Raw genomic sequence first — 18,902 nt, forward strand, 5'->3', positions numbered from 1 at the left:
CGCTGCGAAGAAGGGGGTGGCAGACTGGAGTGGAGCTAATCCCCCGATGCGGCCACAAGGAGGTGAGTGACCCCTGTGGCACAGGGACAGAACCTCAGTGGGGATAAACTGGCACAGCTCCGCTGCTGGCCCTGGAGCAATCCTGACTCACGCCAGCCCGGGGCATGCAGCTGTTCGGACTCTCCACTGACCTAGAGCGACCCCTCCCCACTGAGTGAGTCTGGCTGGTAGCAGGAGCCGGGCTGGATGAGCCATGGGCGAGGGCAGCAGTGGGTCGAGGAGCCCTGCGCTGCCAGGCCTTTCCCCTCACCCCTCCCATGGAGAGGCCCCCGCAGGGTTGTAGGAACGCTGGGTTTGAGAGGTGCCACGTGCCCTGCCTTGCGACTGCCCCCAGCAGGAGGGGTGCCCTGCTCCGCTCCCTGGGGCAGCGTCGGGCAGCAGCGAGGGCAAGGCCCGGCCAAACCCTGCTTCCCCCAGCTCCCCCACCCGCCCCCCAAACACACAGACACGGCAAACTTCTCCCCTAGAGTTTATTGTCCTGGCGCTCTCCCTGCATCCAGCAGCCTTCTGCTGCGCAGTGTAGCAGAGACGCCAGCTGTGCTGGCATCTATCCCCGTCGCCCAGCAGCGGCCATGCTTAGCTCTCCCTCTGCCCCCAGCGTCTGTGGCTCGCCCTCCCGCCACTCACCGCTTGACACGCTATAAGCACGGCGACGGCGGCAGGTGTCCGTGATGCGTAGAGACACATCAGCACGGCCCCCGCCTTGCGGAGCGACTGTTCCGAGGTGGTGTGAGGTGCAGGGGGCCCCTCAGCTTGGAGACCACCCAGCCTCTCACAGGGCCTTGAGGGAACCAGCTGAAGCTATGTGGGTATTAAAGCAACACGCCAGGAGCGACCTGCCCCAGCCAGAGAGTTGCTGTCAGGCCTCCAATGGGTTCAGGTAGCTGGAGTTCAGCCAGAGGCAGCTGAGTGGGTCTCTCTCCCCAGGGCTGGCTGGTCTCTCGGGCAAGGCTGGGGGAACAGGCCCTGCACGCAGCGTCCGCGCTCAGGCCAGGACCGGGTACGTTGCTGCCGTCGTCACCCCGCAGTTGTTGTCCCGCATGGACATGAGGATGTAGCCGGCGTTACCCCAGTAGGTGGACCAGGAGTTTTTGATGAGCCAGTAGCTCTCCCCTTGCAGGACTCCGTAGCCCACGGCCAGCACCGCGTGGTCCAGCTCTGTGCTCTTGTTTCCTAGGAGAAAGGAGAGGAGATTTAGCCTCCCTCTGTTGGGAGGTGAGAGACAGGGCTGTGGGGTCCCGCCCGCAGGAGGCCAGCAGGCCATGCCCTGTGCAGAGGAACCACCCTACATGTCTTCCTATATTCATCGTGTAACTGCCTTTTAGGAGTTAGTGTAGAGGGGAATGAATAAGAGGGGGGGCTATAAAAAGGGGTGTGAGATAATGAGTGGCAGGGAAGGTCAGTGTCACCCAGGAACAAGGGGCTGCCCAATGAATTAAGAAAGGAAACATTTTAAAACATGCTTTTTAATGCAATGCCTAATTAGCCTGCGGAACTCATTGCCACAGGATATCCCGGAGGCCAGGAGTTTAGCAAGAGTTCGCAGATTGGACGTAGAGAAGGAACAGCCGCAGTTAGGTGAGGCAGGATAAAAGAGAAGAGTTATGAATCCTCCTGCTCTAGGGCAGTAGGCAGTCATGCTCTGTATGGGGGTAGGGTAAAAGCTCCCCCCATGGGTAGGCTGTTCCATGAGGAGTTTCTTGCTCCTCCCTCTGAAGCAGCTGGGGGAGGTGGGGGTGGGACTGTAGCCTTTATTTTTATTGGAAGTTAGTTTTAGTGATGTTATGTTGCACCCTCGAGGACCTGGCCCTGGCGGCTCCAGCCTCAAGTTCAGCAGAGTTACCTCTGTTAGATCTGGAGCTCACAGGAACACATGGAGGCCAAGGGAAATAACACAATCACAATCACAAGGCTGTGTGATGTTATGATTAATTAACAGGATCCTAGATGAGCTGCACCACGGGTCTGATCAAGGTGTGGCAGGAATCAATGCAGCTGTTTCTGCCCGCAGGGAACCTGGCTTTGTCCAATTCGAGACCAGCAAAGTCCTCCCCCAGCAGAGCCCCCGGCGCTCCCCCAGACTCACCGCAGGCAGGTTCATAGTAGACGCCGTTGGCATAGAAGGCAAAGGACTTGGGGGAGGCGTCGATGTTCACAGCCACCGGGCCGTGCTTGTAGAGCGCCGCTTTCAGGGCGGTGACGTTCCCGGGGTCTACGTTGATGTAGCCAGCGACCTTGGCTATGAGCTCAGACTGGTTGTAGTGGCAGTACCCATTCTGGAGGGGAAAGACCGGGGCGAGAACTGGGTGACAAGGCTACTGCAGCCAAATCCAGAGCCCTGCCCTTCAGCCAGACGCCTGCATGGCACCATCTGGCTACCATGGCAGAGCAGACAAGGCAGGCGCTGGCCCACCCAGTCTGTTAACGATCCCCCTGGCTAAGGAGGAAGTTCCACTGGTCCTGCTGGAGAAACACTAAACCCAAATCTCCTCCATCCTGTGTCAGGGGTTTGGGTCTACAGGCCCCCTCCAGCCACCGCCGGGGTTAGGCTGAGTCAGTGACCGCACACAGCCATCATCTCCTCGAGTTCAATGGAGCGGCTCACGCGGGAGAAGTCCCGCTCCTGCACGAGGGGCTGCAGGGGGGGAGCGCCTGCCTCGCTGCTCTCCTGTCTGGTACCGACGCAGCCCCCGGCGCTGTGACATCTCAGCCAGCCTGGGACGCAGGGCAGGGCTGAGTCCATTTTACGGCCGCAGAGCTGAGGCAGGGAAGGAGGGCGGCGGTTCTGCTTTCCGGAGGTGCTCAGAACCCCCATCTGCACTGGATGGCAGGGGGCTCTGCAGCTGCTTAGCACCAGGGCCGGATTTACACCTTACGCACCCCTAGGCACAGCATCTTCAGCGCCCCCACTGCCTACAGCTCCCCTGTGTGTTGCCCCCAGTTGCCCCTAGGCACGGGCCTACTGCGCCTATGGGAAATCCGGCCCTGTTCAGTCTGGCCTGGGGCAAGCTGCCTAGGGTCACAGAGGGAGCCTGATTTAACCACAAGGCCGTCTTGCCTCTGGCAGTGTCTGAAGTGGCCCGTGCATGCCCCAGATAGGGTACGAAGCACCCTCAACCCCCATGGAGACAGCAGGCACGAGGGTGCCCAGCGCCCCGAAGGCCTTCCCAGAATCTCCCCCCGAACGGCTCCGGGCTTTCCTCCGACGCCGGCCCAGCGCTCACCTGGCCCATGTACGGCCCGTAGGACTCGGTGCTGGCGATGCCGCCGTGCTTCTTGATCCACTCGTACGCCTGCCACTCCTCGCCGCCGTCGCAGGCGTGGTTCCCGAAGCCCCACGAGCAGTCGATCAGGACTTGCTGGGACAGCGGGGTCAGCACTCCGGTCTGGGGGGCAGCCAGGAGAAAGTCAGGGTCCCGGATGAGAGATGCAGAGTCCCAGTAATGCACAAAGCCCAGAGGAGAGGGGGGTTGGGGCTCCTCCACCCCCAGCTCACAGAGGGGTTAGTTGTCTCCCTCCTCCAGCCAAAAGCACCAAAGGTTCCCTGTGGGCACTGCCTCCACCCAGGGCCTGCGCACGGGGGGGTGTCGCTGGAGTGTGCCCGTCTGCCCACTGTCCCATTCAAGGATGATTCCCACCCCCCCAATTGCTTCCTCTCCCCAGTAAGGGGTGGCCTCCGCTTCCCAGGCATGTTGTGTCTAGCAGGACCAGACACACCATGCTCCACATCTCGTAGCTGCTCTTGGTCAGGCGCCAGAGGTCACCCATGGCACGGAGCAAGGCCATGTTCCCCTTCAGGGCTCCGACCTTAACTGCCAGGCCCGTGCGGCTCGGCCGGGGGGGCGGATTCTCCACCCCAGCAGCCCAGAGGCTCCAGACTAGTGGCAGGAGCCTGAGAAGTGGGTGTGGGCTCCGATGCCCCAGCCTGCCTCGGAGACGCTGCACTGCTCCCTCCCTGGACACGCAAGGCAGCTGGGCTCTCACCTTGAGGAACAGGGCGCCCTCCATCGCCCCGGTGGTAGCAAAGCTCCAGCAGGAGCCGCACACGGCCTGGTCCTTCACTGGGGTCACAGCGCCTGGGGAGGGAGGGGTTACAGGGCAGGAGGGTTTGCGGTGAGGTCATTTGGGGTTTTTAACGTCTCCCACATTCTTCCATGGGAAAGTGGCCATTTTACAGAAAAGTTCCTTTTCGCGGAGAGTAACGGAGCGCACTTTGGCCCTTTGTGGGGCTTGAACCTGGGACCCTCAGAGCTTAAAACAGCCACCACTGCTGCCTGAGCGAAAAGACCTGCTCCATTAGGTGGAGGCCGCGTGAGACTCAAACCCCTTCTACGGCCCAGTCACTAGAGAGAGACAGAGGCCCATGCCCCTAGTCTGGGTTTCGCTAGCTCTGGTCAGGAGGAGGTAGGAAACCCTACGGCCCGGCTGCTAGAGAAGGACAGAGGCCCATGCCCTTAGTCTGGGTTTCGCTAGCTCTGGTCAGGAGGAGGCAGGGAACCCTACGGCCCAGTCGCTAGAGAGGGACATAGGCCCATGCCCCTAGTCTGGGTTTCGCTAGCTCTGGTCAGGAGGAGGCAGGGAACCCTACGGCCCAGTCGCTAGAGAGGGACATAGGCCCATGCCCTTAGTCTGGGTTTCACTAGCTCTGGTCAGGAGGAGGCAGGGAACCCTACGGCCCAGTCGCTAGAGAGAGACAGAGGCCCATGCCCGTAGTCTGGGTTTCGCTAGCTCTGGTCAGGAGGAGGCAGGAAACCCTATGGCCCGGCCGCTAGAGAGGGACAGAGGCCCATGCCCCTAGTCTGGGTTTCGCTAGCTCTGGTCAGGAGGAGGCAGGGAACCCTACGGCCCAGTCGCTAGAGAGGGACAGAGGCCCATGCCCTTAGTTTGGGTTATGCTAGCTCTGGTCAGGAGGAGGCAGGGAACCCTACGGCCCAGTCGCTAGAGAGGGACATAGGCCCATGCCCCTAGTCTGGGTTTCGCTAGCTCTGGTCAGGAGGAGGCAGGGAACCCTATGGCCCAGTCACTAGAGAGAGACAGAGGCCCATGCCCTTAGTCTGGGTTTCGCTAGCTCTGGTCAGGAGGAGGCAGGGAACCCTATGGCCCGGCCGCTAGAGAGGGACAGAGGCCTGTGCCCTTAGTTTGGGTTATGCTAGCTCTGGTCAGGAGGAGGCAGGGAACTCTCAGTGCATCAGAGCTAGTTTTCTCTGGGACCTGTTTCCCTTCTTAGCCTGTCCTATGCAGCGGCTCCAGACGAGCCCCTGGGCAGCGCTTGGCCTCCCTGCTGCACCATTGGCAGGTTACAATGAGAGGCAGAGCCTGGCCTGTCTCGCTCACCGTACAGCCTCCAGTCCAGGCTCTCCGGAAGGACGAGGCTCTTGTATCCCTCGGACGGGAACGGCTGCCCGTTGTTGGGGGCCCCGCTCTTTAGCCGCCCCCGCAGCACGGCCATCTCCTCCGGGGTGCGGTCGGCCAGGTGGTTCAGCACCAGTTTGTAGGGCAGGTTGGCCCGATTCTTGGAGTGGACGTACCTGGGAGGGGACGGATGATGTGAAGAGAGCGGGAGCCGGGCAGCAGCACTGGCTTGTGGCCACCCTCCCTGCAGCCAGTAACCCCCAAAAACCAAACAATCATCACCAGCATGGGAGGCTCCTAGCCATGCCAGGGCGCATGGGAGAAGCAATCCCAGAAGAAGCCACCTCCTCCTCCCACCTGCTGAGGGTAGCTGATTGGAGACCCCTAGTCTGGAGCCCGGAGAAGCTCAGCCCTGTAACGAGAGGGAAGGGCCTGGGACAGTATCTGGGTCAGGCTCCATGGGCCGTGATGCAGACCCTCTAAGATGCTCTTGGGGGTGGGGCGGGGGAAATGTCATGCAAGAGACTCAGCCTGCATCACTTCTAGCGGTCTGGGGAATTCCCTCAGCTTGGGGCTGCTCCACGTGGGGTGGGAGAGGCCAGCGGTTTGCAGCCCAACTTTCCAGTCCCAACCCCTGGATTTTTTTGGGGTGCCCAGCTGGAGACACTTGGGGCCGGATTTTCAGCATGGGCCGAGAGTCCCGAACTCTCGAGCTGTACACCCAAAGAACAGCAACCAAAAATCACAGTCACACTGTGTCCTGGGTTCGTTCCAGGCATACGACATGAGGGCATGTCAAGAGAGTACCCCAGCGCAGCCCCACACAGGCCGGGCAGGAGTCTCTTCCATGGTTATTAGAAGACATTTCTATCAAGCAACCAGTTTTTTGCTTCATTGAGAAACATTCTTTGAGATGTTTAAACAAACCCTCTTGTTCCTCCTTTCCATTCCCAGATAGCCCCGTACCTCATGTTGTGGATGAAGGTGCGTTTCCTGTGTTCCATCTCCTTCTCGGTGCTGTATGTTTTCCCGAACTTCTCCTTGTAGTGGTGGAACAGCCGGTGATGGACTCTGTCTGTTTCTCTAATTCTCCCGACAAATTCCTGCATTGGGTTGGCCAGGATCTGGTGCTCCGGCCCTGCGCCAGGCCAGTGCTCGCATTTTAGACCTAGAAAGGACAGAGGCAGAAGCAACTGTCATGGACAAGTTTGTGGCAGGCACAGATTATCCCTGGAGCAGACTGGCAGGGCAAAGGTTATCAAGAGCAGGATTGACTGTATCTGATCATAGAATCATAGAATATCAGGGTTGGAAAGGACCTCAGGAGGTCATCTAGTCCAACCCCCTGCTCAAAGCAGGACCAACACCAACTAAATCATCTCAGCCAGGGCTTTGTCAAGCCGGGCCTTAAAAACCTCTAAGGATGGAGATTCCATCACCTCCCTAGGTGACCCATCCCAGTGCTTCACCACCCTCCTAGTGAAAAAGTTTTTCCTATTATCCAACCTAGACCTCCCCCACTGCAACTTGAGACCATTGCTCCTTGTTCTGTCATCTGCTACCACTGAGAACAGTCTAGATCCATCCTCTTTGGAACCCCCTTTCAGGTAGTTGAAAGCAGCTATCAAATCCCCCCTCATTCTTCTCTTCTGCAGACTAAACAATCCCAGTTCCCTCAGCCTCTCCTCGTAAGTCATGTGCCCCAGCCCCCTAATCATTTTCGTTGCCCTCCGCTGGACTCTCTCTCTCTGTCAATCATAAATCAAGCTGCATCTTCACAAATTCACTTCTTGCTGCAGTATAAAGTTGTGGTTGGCCTATAGGTAGAGAGGCGGCCAGATTGTGCTGGTACATGGCTGTTAATCTGGAGTAATTCCCTTCGAGTTGGGGGAGGGGAGGGTTACATCAGTGTTCACCAACCCCTTTGCCTGGTGTTTGCCTGCGGTGTGGCCAGGTATTGCTGAAGCGCATGCATGGTATGGAGGGGATGGGCGGTGTCTCACCTGGATCTACGGTCCCATGCCGCAGTGATGGGTGCGGTGGCGGAAGCCCAGGGCAGCAGTGCACTTACCGTGTGGGAGGCTGAAGACCTCGGCCGGGTAGCTGCGGGTGAAGTTGCTGTAGTCGATCTCGTACTTGTCGTAGTGGGAGCCCAGCAGGCTGTTGAAGCCCCGCATCTCGTAGTGGACGGGCACGGGGCCGTCGGCGGAGCTGGCCACCCACAGGGTGTAGACGTTCTTCTTCCGGCCCCAGTAGGACACGCTCTGCAGCACGGTGCAGAGCTGCCCTTTGTAGGACTCCTCCCGCACGGGCTGGGGAGGCAGCGGGCGTTAGGGGCAATGTTTCTGGATGAGGCGGGCCAGCTAACTGCCGGAGCAAGAGAGATCCTCCGCGGTGCACACGCCAGGCGCTGCCCACGGCGTCCTGGCCAGCAGCTGTGCACGCTCTGAGCCGCAGGACGGAGGCTCCCTGTGCCGCAGTCAGGGCCAAGCTCGCACCTCGGGGCTGGAAGTCTAGACGCGGGCCAGTCCTCCCCTCTTGGGGGGATATTCTCCCCGGGGGCGCACAAAGGGGGAAGTCCCCATCCCCCTTCAGCTGATTACCCCTGGCCCGTGCTCAGGGTGTACGGGGGGATGGGGGCAGGCTTCCCCGGACCCCTTTCCACTTGTGCACCCGTGGGAGGGACAGTTTGACCCACAGCCAGCCCTGGCGCAAGCTCCGCCGGCTTGAGTGGCGATGCACCGTGCTCAGGGCAGGGCTGGATTTGGCCCTGTGCTTGTCACATCGCTGGCAGGGGAAGGGGTGTGCTGGCGCTATTACCCATCATGCACTAGTCTGCCGCCGAGCCCCATGACGCGTGTGCCAATGGCCCTGTGCTATGGAGCAGGGTGAGGTAGCTAAAGGGTCTCCTGGTGTGTGTGTGTGTGGGGGGGAAGAGCCCATTCGCCGAGCAGGATGCCTGGCATCCGGGGCCCTTCTTTGGCAGGTCCCGTGAGACACGGGCTCACCTCGAAGCCGTCCAGGCGGGGGAAGACGCTCTGGGGGCTGATGAGATCCCCGGCCGTGCCGTTGACCCGGAAGCACTTCCGAACATTCGCCTGGGTTTCTGTGGTTTCTGGGGTCACCTTGAAACTGGCGCCGAATGGCTGCAGAGCGCCAAGCTGGTACGTGATCACTTGGCCTGCAGGGACGCACCCAGGGCAAGCAGTTACCACCGAGGGCTACAAGAGCGCTGCGGGCGCTCCCGCCCTCCCTGAGGGCAAGGGGACGCGTAACAGAGGCAAGCGTCACTCTGTGCTGAGCGACGGGCGTTGGGGAGACGCGGGCCGTGCCGGGGGCTAGGGGTAGCCTCCTATGCCCCGGCACTCACTGCAGTGGGGCTCCCCCGAGCTGCTAAGTAGGAGTAAATGGGGTGCTCACGGGGGCTCCCCTCCTGCTCAGCACTCGTTCGCCAGTGGCGCTGCCCTGGTGTGCTGCTGGCAGGCGTGGAGAGGAGAAGCCGGCTTGCTGGACAGGGGAGGGGGGCCAGCTTAGTTGCAGCAGCTGTGACCTGAAGCCATGAACCGCCTTTGAGCAAAGAATCACGGAATAAACTAGAGCTGTGGGCCTAATCCCGAGCGCCCTGGCTTGGATTTCCCGCTCTGACACCCCCCGGCTTCACTGGGGGGCTGCCTGTGTCAGGACCTCAGCTCTGGTACCATGCTGGGGCCAGATCCAAAGCTCCTCGCTCGCTGCACCCCGGAGCAAGCACTAGAAGCTCAGTTTATCGGCACCACAGAACTTAAACTGCTCGCGTCTTAGCCGGCGGGTCCCTGGCCCAGGTGCTGCCTCTCCAGGCGGGCTGAGACAGAGACCCGTCCGCAGCACTAGCTGCACTCAGAGGAGAGAGCCCGGCCGTGCAGCCAGACATGGGGAATCCATTCACTGTGCGTAAGGGGGAAAGGACGCTGCCTCCCTGGACCGCTGCCCCAACGGCATCCAGGTGACCTACCGTGGTAATACTGGATGCGGCTCTGGCCTCCGCTCAGGTTGTACCAGGCTTCGAAGGGCTCCTTGATTTCAGCATAGGGCAGGCTGATAACCCCTGCAGGACACAAGGTGACAGGAGCCAGGTTAGCCTGTCCCATAGAGACCGAGGGACCAGGTCGTATCTCTAGTTAATCGCTTTAGCGATGGTGTGCCAGCCTCGCCCATGCAGTCAGACAGCGCTCCCCAGCTGCAGGGCCAATGCAGGGACAGCTAAGAGCAACCCACCTGCTGATTTTAAACACAGGAGCCTAATCCTGAGCCCCGGCTCACCCTGTACCCAGGCAAACTCTCCCTGAAGGTATAAAAGCCAAGTAAGGGGTTGGCCCAATGTTCTCTAACCTGGTTTCGTGGTTCAGCATTTGCACAGCAAATCATTAAGGGCTGCGAATTCACGACAGAGGTTGCAGGGGATGGGGCAGCACAGAGGTAAATTTCAGTCCCCAGAGACATCCCTTCTCGTGAGAGCTTGTCGGGAGGGGGCCCAGGGCCCTGGCCCAGCTAGGAGGAGGTTGTAAGTTCGTCTCAATAGGGGTCCTGTCCAAACCACCCCCGAGGCGAAAAAGCTCATTTTGCCAGGGTCCAAAAGGGGCTAGAGGTGGGGACGGGGGAATCTAAGGTTGTTTCAAGATGTCGTTGAACAAGATTATATGCACCTCCTTCCTAGTGCACTGAGAAATGGGAGTGGAAGGCTCCTCCCTCGGCCCCCAAAGAGCTGTGCTGCAGTGCATAATGTCAGCAGTCCTGGAAACCAAGCTGATGAGAACAGTGGGGAGGGAACACACCAGCCCTCTCCTGCCTTTGCGGCACGTGAGCCTGCAGCTCTGAGTGTGCAGGGTGATATCTCTCTCGGCTTCTACAGAATTACTTTCCTCCCTTCTCTTTGGAATTGTACACGGGAGTGTGGCATTCAAACACCGACCGTGGCCGGACCCCTGTAAATAGAGGAGGTGCAACCGTCTTTCAAAATATACAGCTGGAACGAACCTGGACAACAGTATTCTAACAGGGCCTTGAAGCTGCACTCCTTTGCATTGTGTGACTGGGGGAGGGGGCGGTCTGATTTGAATCCGAGACCCAGCTTTGGTGGCTGGAACACATCCCGGACCTGGAGGGGACTGATTTCTCAAGCCAGATATGTCTGACCTCTCAAGAGAAGAGCTAACCCCCTCCCCACCCAACCCTTGCACCCAGACGCCAGGCTAAGCTTGACTGGGAGCCGAGCCCCACTTCTGCCCTGCCAAAGTACTTTGGGCCACATTTTCAAAGGTATTTAGGTGCCCACAGCTGCAGATAAGCACCTAACCAGCTCCCATTGCTTTCCAGGGGGAGTTAGGTACCCAACCTAAGGCAGCCCCTATCTGCATTAAATACCTGTGCAGATCTGTCCCTGGGTGATTCTACAGCACCTTCCAGCCAGGATCTCCAAGCACTTTGCAAATGCTGATTAAGCCTCAGAACTCCCATCCTTAAGACACCACCTCCCTGGGACAGCCCCCAGCCCCCATTACATGCTCCCGGAGCATTACCTGTAACGTGATAGACATCTCCGAATTTGGGGACTGGCTGCAGGTTGCCCTCGGCTCCTGGAAGAGAAGGGTCATCTTATTCCCCTTCCTGGCAGCCACGTCATTCCCCACCTAGACCAGCCCAGGGAAGCTGAAAGGACGTGAAGCCTGCACAGCTTTACGGGGGCCATGCACCGTGTCTATCCCAGCCTGGTGCAAGGGGCAGTCCAGCTGGCAGGGAGTTAGACAGCTGAGTGGCTCATCACCTGGGGTGACCCATTAACAAGCTCTTGACTCTCTGACAATCCCAAACTGGGGATGTGACCTCCTGAAACGATTCCCAGATGCCTGGGGTTCACACGCAGGCTGGAACAAGGTTTATAGTGGGGGTGCTGAAGGCAGAAGCCAGGGATTTGGGGGGGTGCTAGAGTTGTGTAGGGGCGCTCCCTCCCCCAGACTCCCTCCCCCCAAAGCAGCGCAGGGGCTAGACCCCAGAATTAACGACTCTACACATCATGCCATGCCTGCTGGTCCCACTCCCCCAGACCAAGGCCGAGGGCCCAATGGGACCGGTCCCGGTGATCACACGCACCCGCCAGTCCCAGAGAGTCCAGCGAGTGTCTGGGGTGGAGGCTACCTTGGTGGATAGCGGCTGCTTCATGTCAGCACTCACTGTCCCAGCAAGCAATTGTACCTACCGTGGACGGGAATATCCCTGCCCAGGCCAGAACGAGGGAGGCCCCAGAGGCTCCCTGGATTTTCAGTTTCTACCCCCTGCTCCCTTCCGCTCCCCCCCTTTCTGCCGGGGAAAACTCCCACCACACCCCGAGTGCCACTGGCCCCAGGGCAGGCCATGGCAGAACTTGGTGGGCCTGGCTATAAAGGGGGATTCTGTACAGAGGCTGCTGGAGGCAGACAGTCCCCACGGGACTCACAGCCGCTAGCTGCCAGCCTGACAGTCGGACGCAGCCCCCACGCTGCCTCCCTCAGCCGGGGCCTGGCCTCTGGAGTCACGGAAAAGACTGCAAGCACCGTGAACAATGCAATATTCACCACCTCCCCGCTTTCTTGGACCAAGCGCCCCAGGGTTAGGCTAGATAGCCCAGTACCACACTCACGGTGCCTTTTCAGTAGCCTCCAATGTACAGGGTGGGGCGGGATTAGCAGGGAAATAAACTCACCTGAGCAACAGCTCCACCGCAGGAGAATCAGCATCCACCCGAAGATCGCCATGGGTGCAGCACACGCAGCCAGGGATCCCTCGCTCCCGCTTTGCGAGCCAAACCTCCCAGAAGCCCCCTAAAAAAGAGGCTGGATGTAAATCACCGGGACTCTGTCAACCAATGGGAAAAGTCGGCCCTGCCCCGTGGGTGGGTTAGAGAAATGCTCCTGAATTCAAGAATCGAGAAGGGGCAGGGCCTGGTCCTTTCTTTGCACCCAGCCTATTGGCTGCTGCAGGTCCAGGGTTGGAAGCAGCGGCTCAGCACGTGCCCATGGATAGACAATCACTGTAGGACAGATCAAGGCCGAAAGAAGCCGTCCCTGGGCTGGGGACTGGTGTGTGTGGGGATTGACGACTCGAAGACCTTGGAAACACCCATTCGCGGGGACGAACAGCTCTAGAAGTTGGCCGTGCTTGAGTCTCTGCAAGCGGCGCCGCACATGCTGGATCTCACCGTGCAGATCTCACTTGCCCGGTGTTTCAGTACTACAGGGATGGGCGTCTGTCACGGAGTCACGGGGCGATGCTCCGGAACGACGCCCTACGAAGCCAGGCAGGACTCTGGGGGAGCCTCCTCTCTGGGAGCAGACTGTCTCCAGGGCAAGAAGCTTACGCAGCTTCCACCTTCCTGGGTCTGACCTTGGAGCATTCAGCATCCTCTGCCCCTCCATGCGCTTCCCACAGCGAGTCCGCCCAGGCAGGGTCCTGGGGAAGCCAGTGGGCCCTGCACCCCAACTCTGCAGTTGTGACTCTCAGCCAGCCAGTGAAAAAGAAGGTTTATTAGATGCCAGGAACACAGTCCAAAACAGAGCTTGTAGGTACAGAGATCAGGACCCCTTAGTCGGGTCCATCTTGGGGCCAGGGAGGCCAGAGCCCCATCTGGCCCCCACTCCATTTCCCCAGCCAGCTCCAAACTGAAACTCTCCAGCCCCTCCTCTGGTCTTTGTCTCTTTCCCGGGCCAGGAGGTCACCTAAGCTCTTTGTGCTCCAACACCTTCAGTTGGCACCTTTGTAGGAGAGCGGCCCAGGCCATCAGTTGCCAGGAGACAGGGCGTCAGTCATTCTCTGTGCGGACAGCGTCACACGGGCCCTCTAGGACTCCGTGACAATCACACACCCTTATCCCACCACCTAGATACTTAGGAACTGCATAGGGGAAACTGAGGCACCCACACAGTATTCAGAGAAAACATTAAGAACTTTCCCACTTGGTCACAGTGTCGGAGACAAATAGATTGTGCTGTCACCCCAGGCTATTGCTCCTTCAAGACCCCCAACTCATTTATCTCTTCCACACAATTTGTTTCCATCGGCTGTTGGAACCAGCAGTCGAGGAGAACGCGATTTGTCCTTCTGCAGCCTGGCTGTACCCATCTCTCTAGGCATTAAGAGCAGACATTTTGGGGATATCAGTTGGGGTGAGGGGGCTAACTTGAGACACTGTAGGTTTTCTGAGGTGCTGGGCATCTGAAGTCAACTTGGGGACACCCAAAATTGGTGGCCCCCTTTGGCAATTTGTCTCCGTGCTGTATGTGGGGTCCAACATAGGATGCTAAGAATCTCTGTAGAAGCATCCAGGCTGATCCCCACGCCCCATGAACCCTGATCTTGGAGAGATGCTGAACGCTTTGTGTCTGACTCATCCCTGAGCTTTCAGTCAGTGGCAACAGCTGGTCTAATTCTAATAAAGAATGCAGAAAAAGGAAAATGCTTAGTAACTAATTCTCAGGTAGCCTTCGCTCCCTCCACTTGCTACAGCTGGTTTCCATGCCAAGGCCACTGGCAAGCACTTTCTCTGCCAGCTGAATCAGTATGTTCCTCGGAACCCCAAACAAAGAAGATAAGAACTCTGCTCTTTCCGCCAGATCCTCCCGGCTCATGCTTATGCTCATAATTAATTCAGGCCAAATTCTGCTCTGTTTCCCAGGTGTAAAGCTGGTGTGATTCCGCTGAGGTCCATGGAGTTACTTGGGCTTTACAGCAGTGCGGGTGAAAGCGGAAATTTGAGCTGTTGATTTTAAGAGCACCCTCAGGAATTAATAGTGATATATTTGTATTGTGGGAGCATCTGGCCATCAGCCAAGGACCCGGCCCCATTGTGCTAGGCCCTGTAAAGACAGTTCATTTCCCAAAGAACTTAGGATCTAAGTTCAAGGCAAGAGACAACTAGCCGAGAGGGGGAATAGACACCCAGATTCTCCAGTAACTGATTTGATGCCATGAAGCCTCTCACACCAGCCACAGGACGGACACGGGATCTGAGTCCAGGTCACCTTGTCTCTGGCAGCCAGGAAGCTGCAGGGACTCTTTGCATTAGCACATGCAGGTTATTTCCCCTGAAGGTGTTTGTCAGGGCTGCTCAAGAGGACAGGCGCCGATGGAGTCAGGCTCTTCCGTTCGTTAATTGGAAGGGCTAAAATATCTGCTGAGCCTCATAGCAATAAACCCTCAGAGCATTTCCGGCGAAGTCCTACGCTAGCGGCGTATCACCAGGAACCGCTCTGTGCAAAGTCAAGGGCACGAGGAAGAGCAGGAGCTGCCCCCGGCAGTGGTGCTTGGGGATCGCAAGGCAAGAGACTGACGCAGGGGAGAACGGGGCCGAAGGTGAAGCCGGCCTCGCTGAAAGGCAGCCCCTATCTGTGCAACTGTCACGGGTTGTTGCTATTGCAGCAGCCAGCGGGGGATTCTGTAGTCACAACACCATTGCCAGAGTCCAGTGTCGGACGGTCAAGAGGAACAATGGGAATATAGGCCAGAGGTTGGAGTCTTCTTCCACATGGTGTGTTAATGAGCCTCAGCAAAATTCATTCTGGATTGTTTTTTCCACTCACAGCTCCTAGAAATCAGAGAAAGAAAAGACATTTTAGGTCCCCAGGAAACCCTCTGGCCCAGGCCTCTTCCTAAAAGTTTAATTTCTAGCACGTTATTCTGTCTAGTTTGAAAAGTTTTGCTGCCCAAAGATTTCCCAGAAGTTCCCATCGGACTGAGGGGGCAGTGAGGGGAGCTGAACTGAGGGAGGGAGAGGGTAGTTGAACTCGGGGAGGGGGAAATAGGGGCTGAAATGGGAGGGGAGGGGCTGGGCAGATTTGGGGGCGGGGAATGGGCTGAACAGATGGGGAACTGGGGGATAGATTGAGGTGGAGGTTGGGGACAGGATTAATTGCTGGGCAGGGAGTGGGCAGATTTGGGGCTGAGAGCTCCTGCAGTGGAGGCTGAAATTCCCTTCCCTGGTAAGTTTAGCAACACTAATTGTCCTCAGGGAAAACTGGAACCACCAACCCCCCCACAATATCATCTTTAAAAATCTCATGCTCGTTTGGGCCAATGTCATGATTTTTGATCCCGGGAGCTTAGCACTAGCGAAGCAGGTGGGTTCCCAGAGCTCCACCCCCAGCTGTCCCTGCCAGCCTGGGCTGAAAGCCCCTCCAGCCTGGGTGAGAGGCTCTTCGCTGCGGATGGAAGGGGGGATGAGGCAACCCCGGGAGCAGAGTCCGGGCTAACTCTCGAGCCTAAGTCCAGTTTTCAAAAGTCACCCAGGAGCCCGGAGTCCCACTGAGGGTCAATCAGAGGTAGGCTCCTAAGTCACCCTGGAACATGACACTCTGGCTCCTCATTCCCCTGGGTGCAATTCTCTGGGCACTGGATCCGCCCCTCCCTGGTGGCTCCAGGCAGCAATTTGCTCAGCGGTCCAGCCCGTGGGGCGATTCCACCAGACAGGGCCGGGTGGCATATGACCCAGAATGATTTGTTTCCCTTACAGGCGTCTACTGTCAGGACAGGGCAGAGACATTCCCAGCCGGCCCCTTTTCTGGATGGAGCAGCTCCTTTCCAGCATGGTGGGTTCAGTGCAGGACACTTGAATCACCTTAGAGAAGGTGCAACACACACACACTCTCTCTCCAGAAGGGGGCAGTGCCCCCCCATTTTTGCCCTGTTGTCTAAGAGAGAAATGGGGTCCGGTGGTTAGAGCAGGGGAGCACTCGTGGGTCAGAACCTCTAGGTGTTTTTGTCAGGTTCCTGGCTACTGGCAGGCTCTCGAACCCGTTGCCTCTGCTGAAGAAGTGCTGGGAGCAAAGCATCTGACCCTTCCGAGTCATACTGTAAAGAAGCAGGCAAGAGGGTAATCAGATTGATGGGACTCTAAGCGTCTAAGCCCTGCTCCAATGTTTCCCCCAGCCCCACACGTGGCGTCTGAGTCCCTCTGGGCATTCCCAGGTCTTCTGCAGGGTCTCTAAGTAACATTAGCTGCTCCCCTTAGTTTCCCATGAGACCTCATTCCCCGGGGCCAGGCAAACACACAGCCTGGGAGGCACTCAGCATCCTGGGGCCTGCTCCAGCCTTGGCAGCCAGGCTTCGGGTTCCTGAGATTGCTGCTCCTCTGGGGTCCCGGCAGGGTTAAATGACTCCAGATTCCTCCCGTCTTCACAGCTCATCCACATGGGGATCCTCTCATAGGACAGGAACCAGGACCTCTCTTCACCTGCTCCGTGGGGCCCAGGTGCCCACATCCTGCCTCCTAGTATGACTGAAATGGCACATGGAACCCAGAGCAAACCTCGCACCAGGCTGGGGACACCAAACTGTGAATATCCCCGTCCCGGCAGGACCATGGCGTGGCGCTGAGATGCCGGCTGGATAGATACAGGGATGGATGCGGCTCTGGCCAATCCCAGCCCTCGGTGAGGTGAGCTTGGTGAGCTCTGTGTCTACACACAGCTCGTCTGGTAGTTGGAACAGGGGGGCTGCAGCTAGCATTTGTGGGTTTTCTTTCTGGCTCTGGGATGGGCATAAGGTGTAAAAGTTAGAGCAGGGGGGTCTGGGAGTCAGGACTCCTGGGTTGAAATTTGCTTGAAAAATTGTCAGTTGGCTCTAGGAAATATTATTATCCCAGAGGATGGGCAGTTTTAGCACCATCCAGCTGGGATCTCAAAGCATCTGAGCTTCTAAACCTCCCCAGGGGAGAGGAGGGTTCCTGTCCCCCAGCGCGGATGGAGAAAAGAGGCAGAACAAGAGAGAATGGGGGAGTCGTAACTCCCAGCTTCCCCCCGCTCCACCCCACTCCCCTCTCTGAGCTGTGATAGAACCCAGGAGTCCTGACTCCCAGCACCCCCACTCTAACCCATTAGACTTCCCCCCTCCTGGAAATGGGCATGAAACTCAGGAATCCTGACTCCCAGTCATTCTAACCATTGAACCTTATTGCCATCTAAACAGCAAGTACGTTGCTGTTAAAAGCCCGGAAGTTTCTATCATGGTTCCCTTTCCTCTCCTGAGCCACCAGCCACTCACAGTGCTGAGGCTATTGCCACAGATATAGACGAATATGATTACTTGTTATCTGCCTGAACGGCACTGTCCCGCTGGTTAGTGTCAGCGGTGGGATCAGACCACATTCCCAACTGCTAACCCAGACCCAGGGCCCAGGTAAGAACCACTCGTCTTTATTTGGGGGCAAAAACCATGTCTGGGGACAATGATTCTTTGATTCTCTAAATCACCAGAAGTAGGTGAAATGGTGCTAAGTTATTGTTCGTGCAGCTCCGACTGAGATCAGGGCCCCATTGTGCCAGTCCCTGCCCCATCTGAGACCAGGGCCCTGTTTTGCCAGGCTCTGACCAGACACACAGTGAGAGACGGTCCCTACCCTAAAGAGCTTAAAATCGAAGTAGACATAAGGGGAAACTGAGGCACAGAGCGGGGACACAATGTGCCCACTCTCTAGGGCAGATCCAGGAGCCGTGAATCCCAGTGCAGTGTTTTAGCCACGGGCCCACGCTGTCTCATAGTAACTTGTGCTAGCAGTGATAAGACACTGCGGGATTCCCAAACACAGCGTGAGACAGCCTCTGCCCAAAAGAATCCCAGTGTAAATGATGGGTATGGGGACTGAAAACTGCAGGGGAATAGCTTTCTGAGCAGGTAACCAGCTGGCGCGCCCCACCCCTGAGCTGGCTGCTGTTCTCTACTGATTGAAATGATCAACCAATAGGAAGTTGTCAAGTGATAGGAGGTCCTATAGGATAGATTCAGAACATGTTTGATTAAATGACTGTGTAGAGAGGGAGCATGGTGTTTTAATTAGAGCAGAGGGATCTGGGAGTCAGGACTCCTGGGTTCTTTTCCTTGTTCTAGGAGAGGGGTGGGGGTCAGGAGACAGGACCCTTGGGATCTACCCTTGTCTGTAGGAGCAGGGAATCAGGACTCCTGGGTTCTATTCATGGATTTGGGAGGGGAAATTTATTTTCAGACATACCGTGGCCATCAGAGCCTTGCTGGCTAGTTCCCCATTGCCCTGAAATGATGTGCTCAGAATGGTGTGATTACACCAGATATTGGCTCACTGGCTGTAATCTGGGTGTGGACGGAAATAGAGACAGAGAAGAGACCCAGATAAACAATCTGGTTATGGGTGCAAAAGGAGCTGAAGACGGTTCCTTGTTCCTTATCCGTGGTACCAGCTCTTTTTTCGTGGTACCAGCTCCTTATTCGTGGCTCCCAGTTCCTTAGTCACAGGCCCAAACGATTTACAAATGCAGCCGCGTAAGAGAACATTTCTGGACATTTCATCAAACCATATGATTGAATGAGATAAAAATGTAAATGACTCATTACTGCATTATTTACGAATGCCATACTCAAGTGAAGCGCTGGGTTTCTGTGGCTTGTCTGTGACAGAATAAAGCGCGAGTCACCCCAAATGAGACATTCCCGCGGCCATCAGGCTCTTCCGGGCC

General features: G+C 57.4%; 1 protein-coding gene across 1 annotated transcript; it reads right to left on the minus strand.

The window, feature by feature from the left end:
• Nucleotides 1–524: 524 nt before the first annotated feature.
• LOC123355526 (digestive cysteine proteinase 2-like) lies at nt 525–12,251 on the minus strand. The gene is made up of 11 exons (XM_044998096.1): nt 12,128–12,251; nt 10,968–11,024; nt 9,404–9,496; nt 8,421–8,593; nt 7,484–7,724; nt 6,379–6,580; nt 5,395–5,588; nt 4,045–4,136; nt 3,285–3,446; nt 2,147–2,336; nt 525–1,233 (listed from the first exon to the last, which is right to left on the minus strand). The coding sequence occupies exons 1-11, from the start codon at nt 12,177–12,179 to the stop codon at nt 1,046–1,048; spliced, it is 1,644 nt and encodes a 547-aa protein (XP_044854031.1). The 5' UTR covers nt 12,180–12,251; the 3' UTR covers nt 525–1,045.
• Between the last annotated feature and the right edge of the window lie 6,651 nt (nt 12,252–18,902).

The sequence above is a fragment of the Mauremys mutica genome, chromosome 23, assembly GCF_020497125.1.
Source record: "Mauremys mutica isolate MM-2020 ecotype Southern chromosome 23, ASM2049712v1, whole genome shotgun sequence".
NCBI lineage: Eukaryota > Metazoa > Chordata > Testudines > Geoemydidae > Mauremys > Mauremys mutica.

Coding starts and splice junctions, on each gene's coding strand:
- LOC123355526 (XM_044998096.1), bottom strand. CDS start 12,179: ATGGCGATCTTCGGGTGGATGCTGATTCTCCTGCGGTGGAGCTGTTGC. Junction 11,025..12,127: donor GCGGTGGAGCTGTTGCTCAG/GTGAGTTTATTT, acceptor CTTCTCTTCCAG/GAGCCGAGGGCAACCTGCAG. Junction 2,337..3,284: donor ACGGGCCGTACATGGGCCAG/GTGAGCGCTGGG, acceptor TTTCCCCTCCAG/AATGGGTACTGCCACTACAA.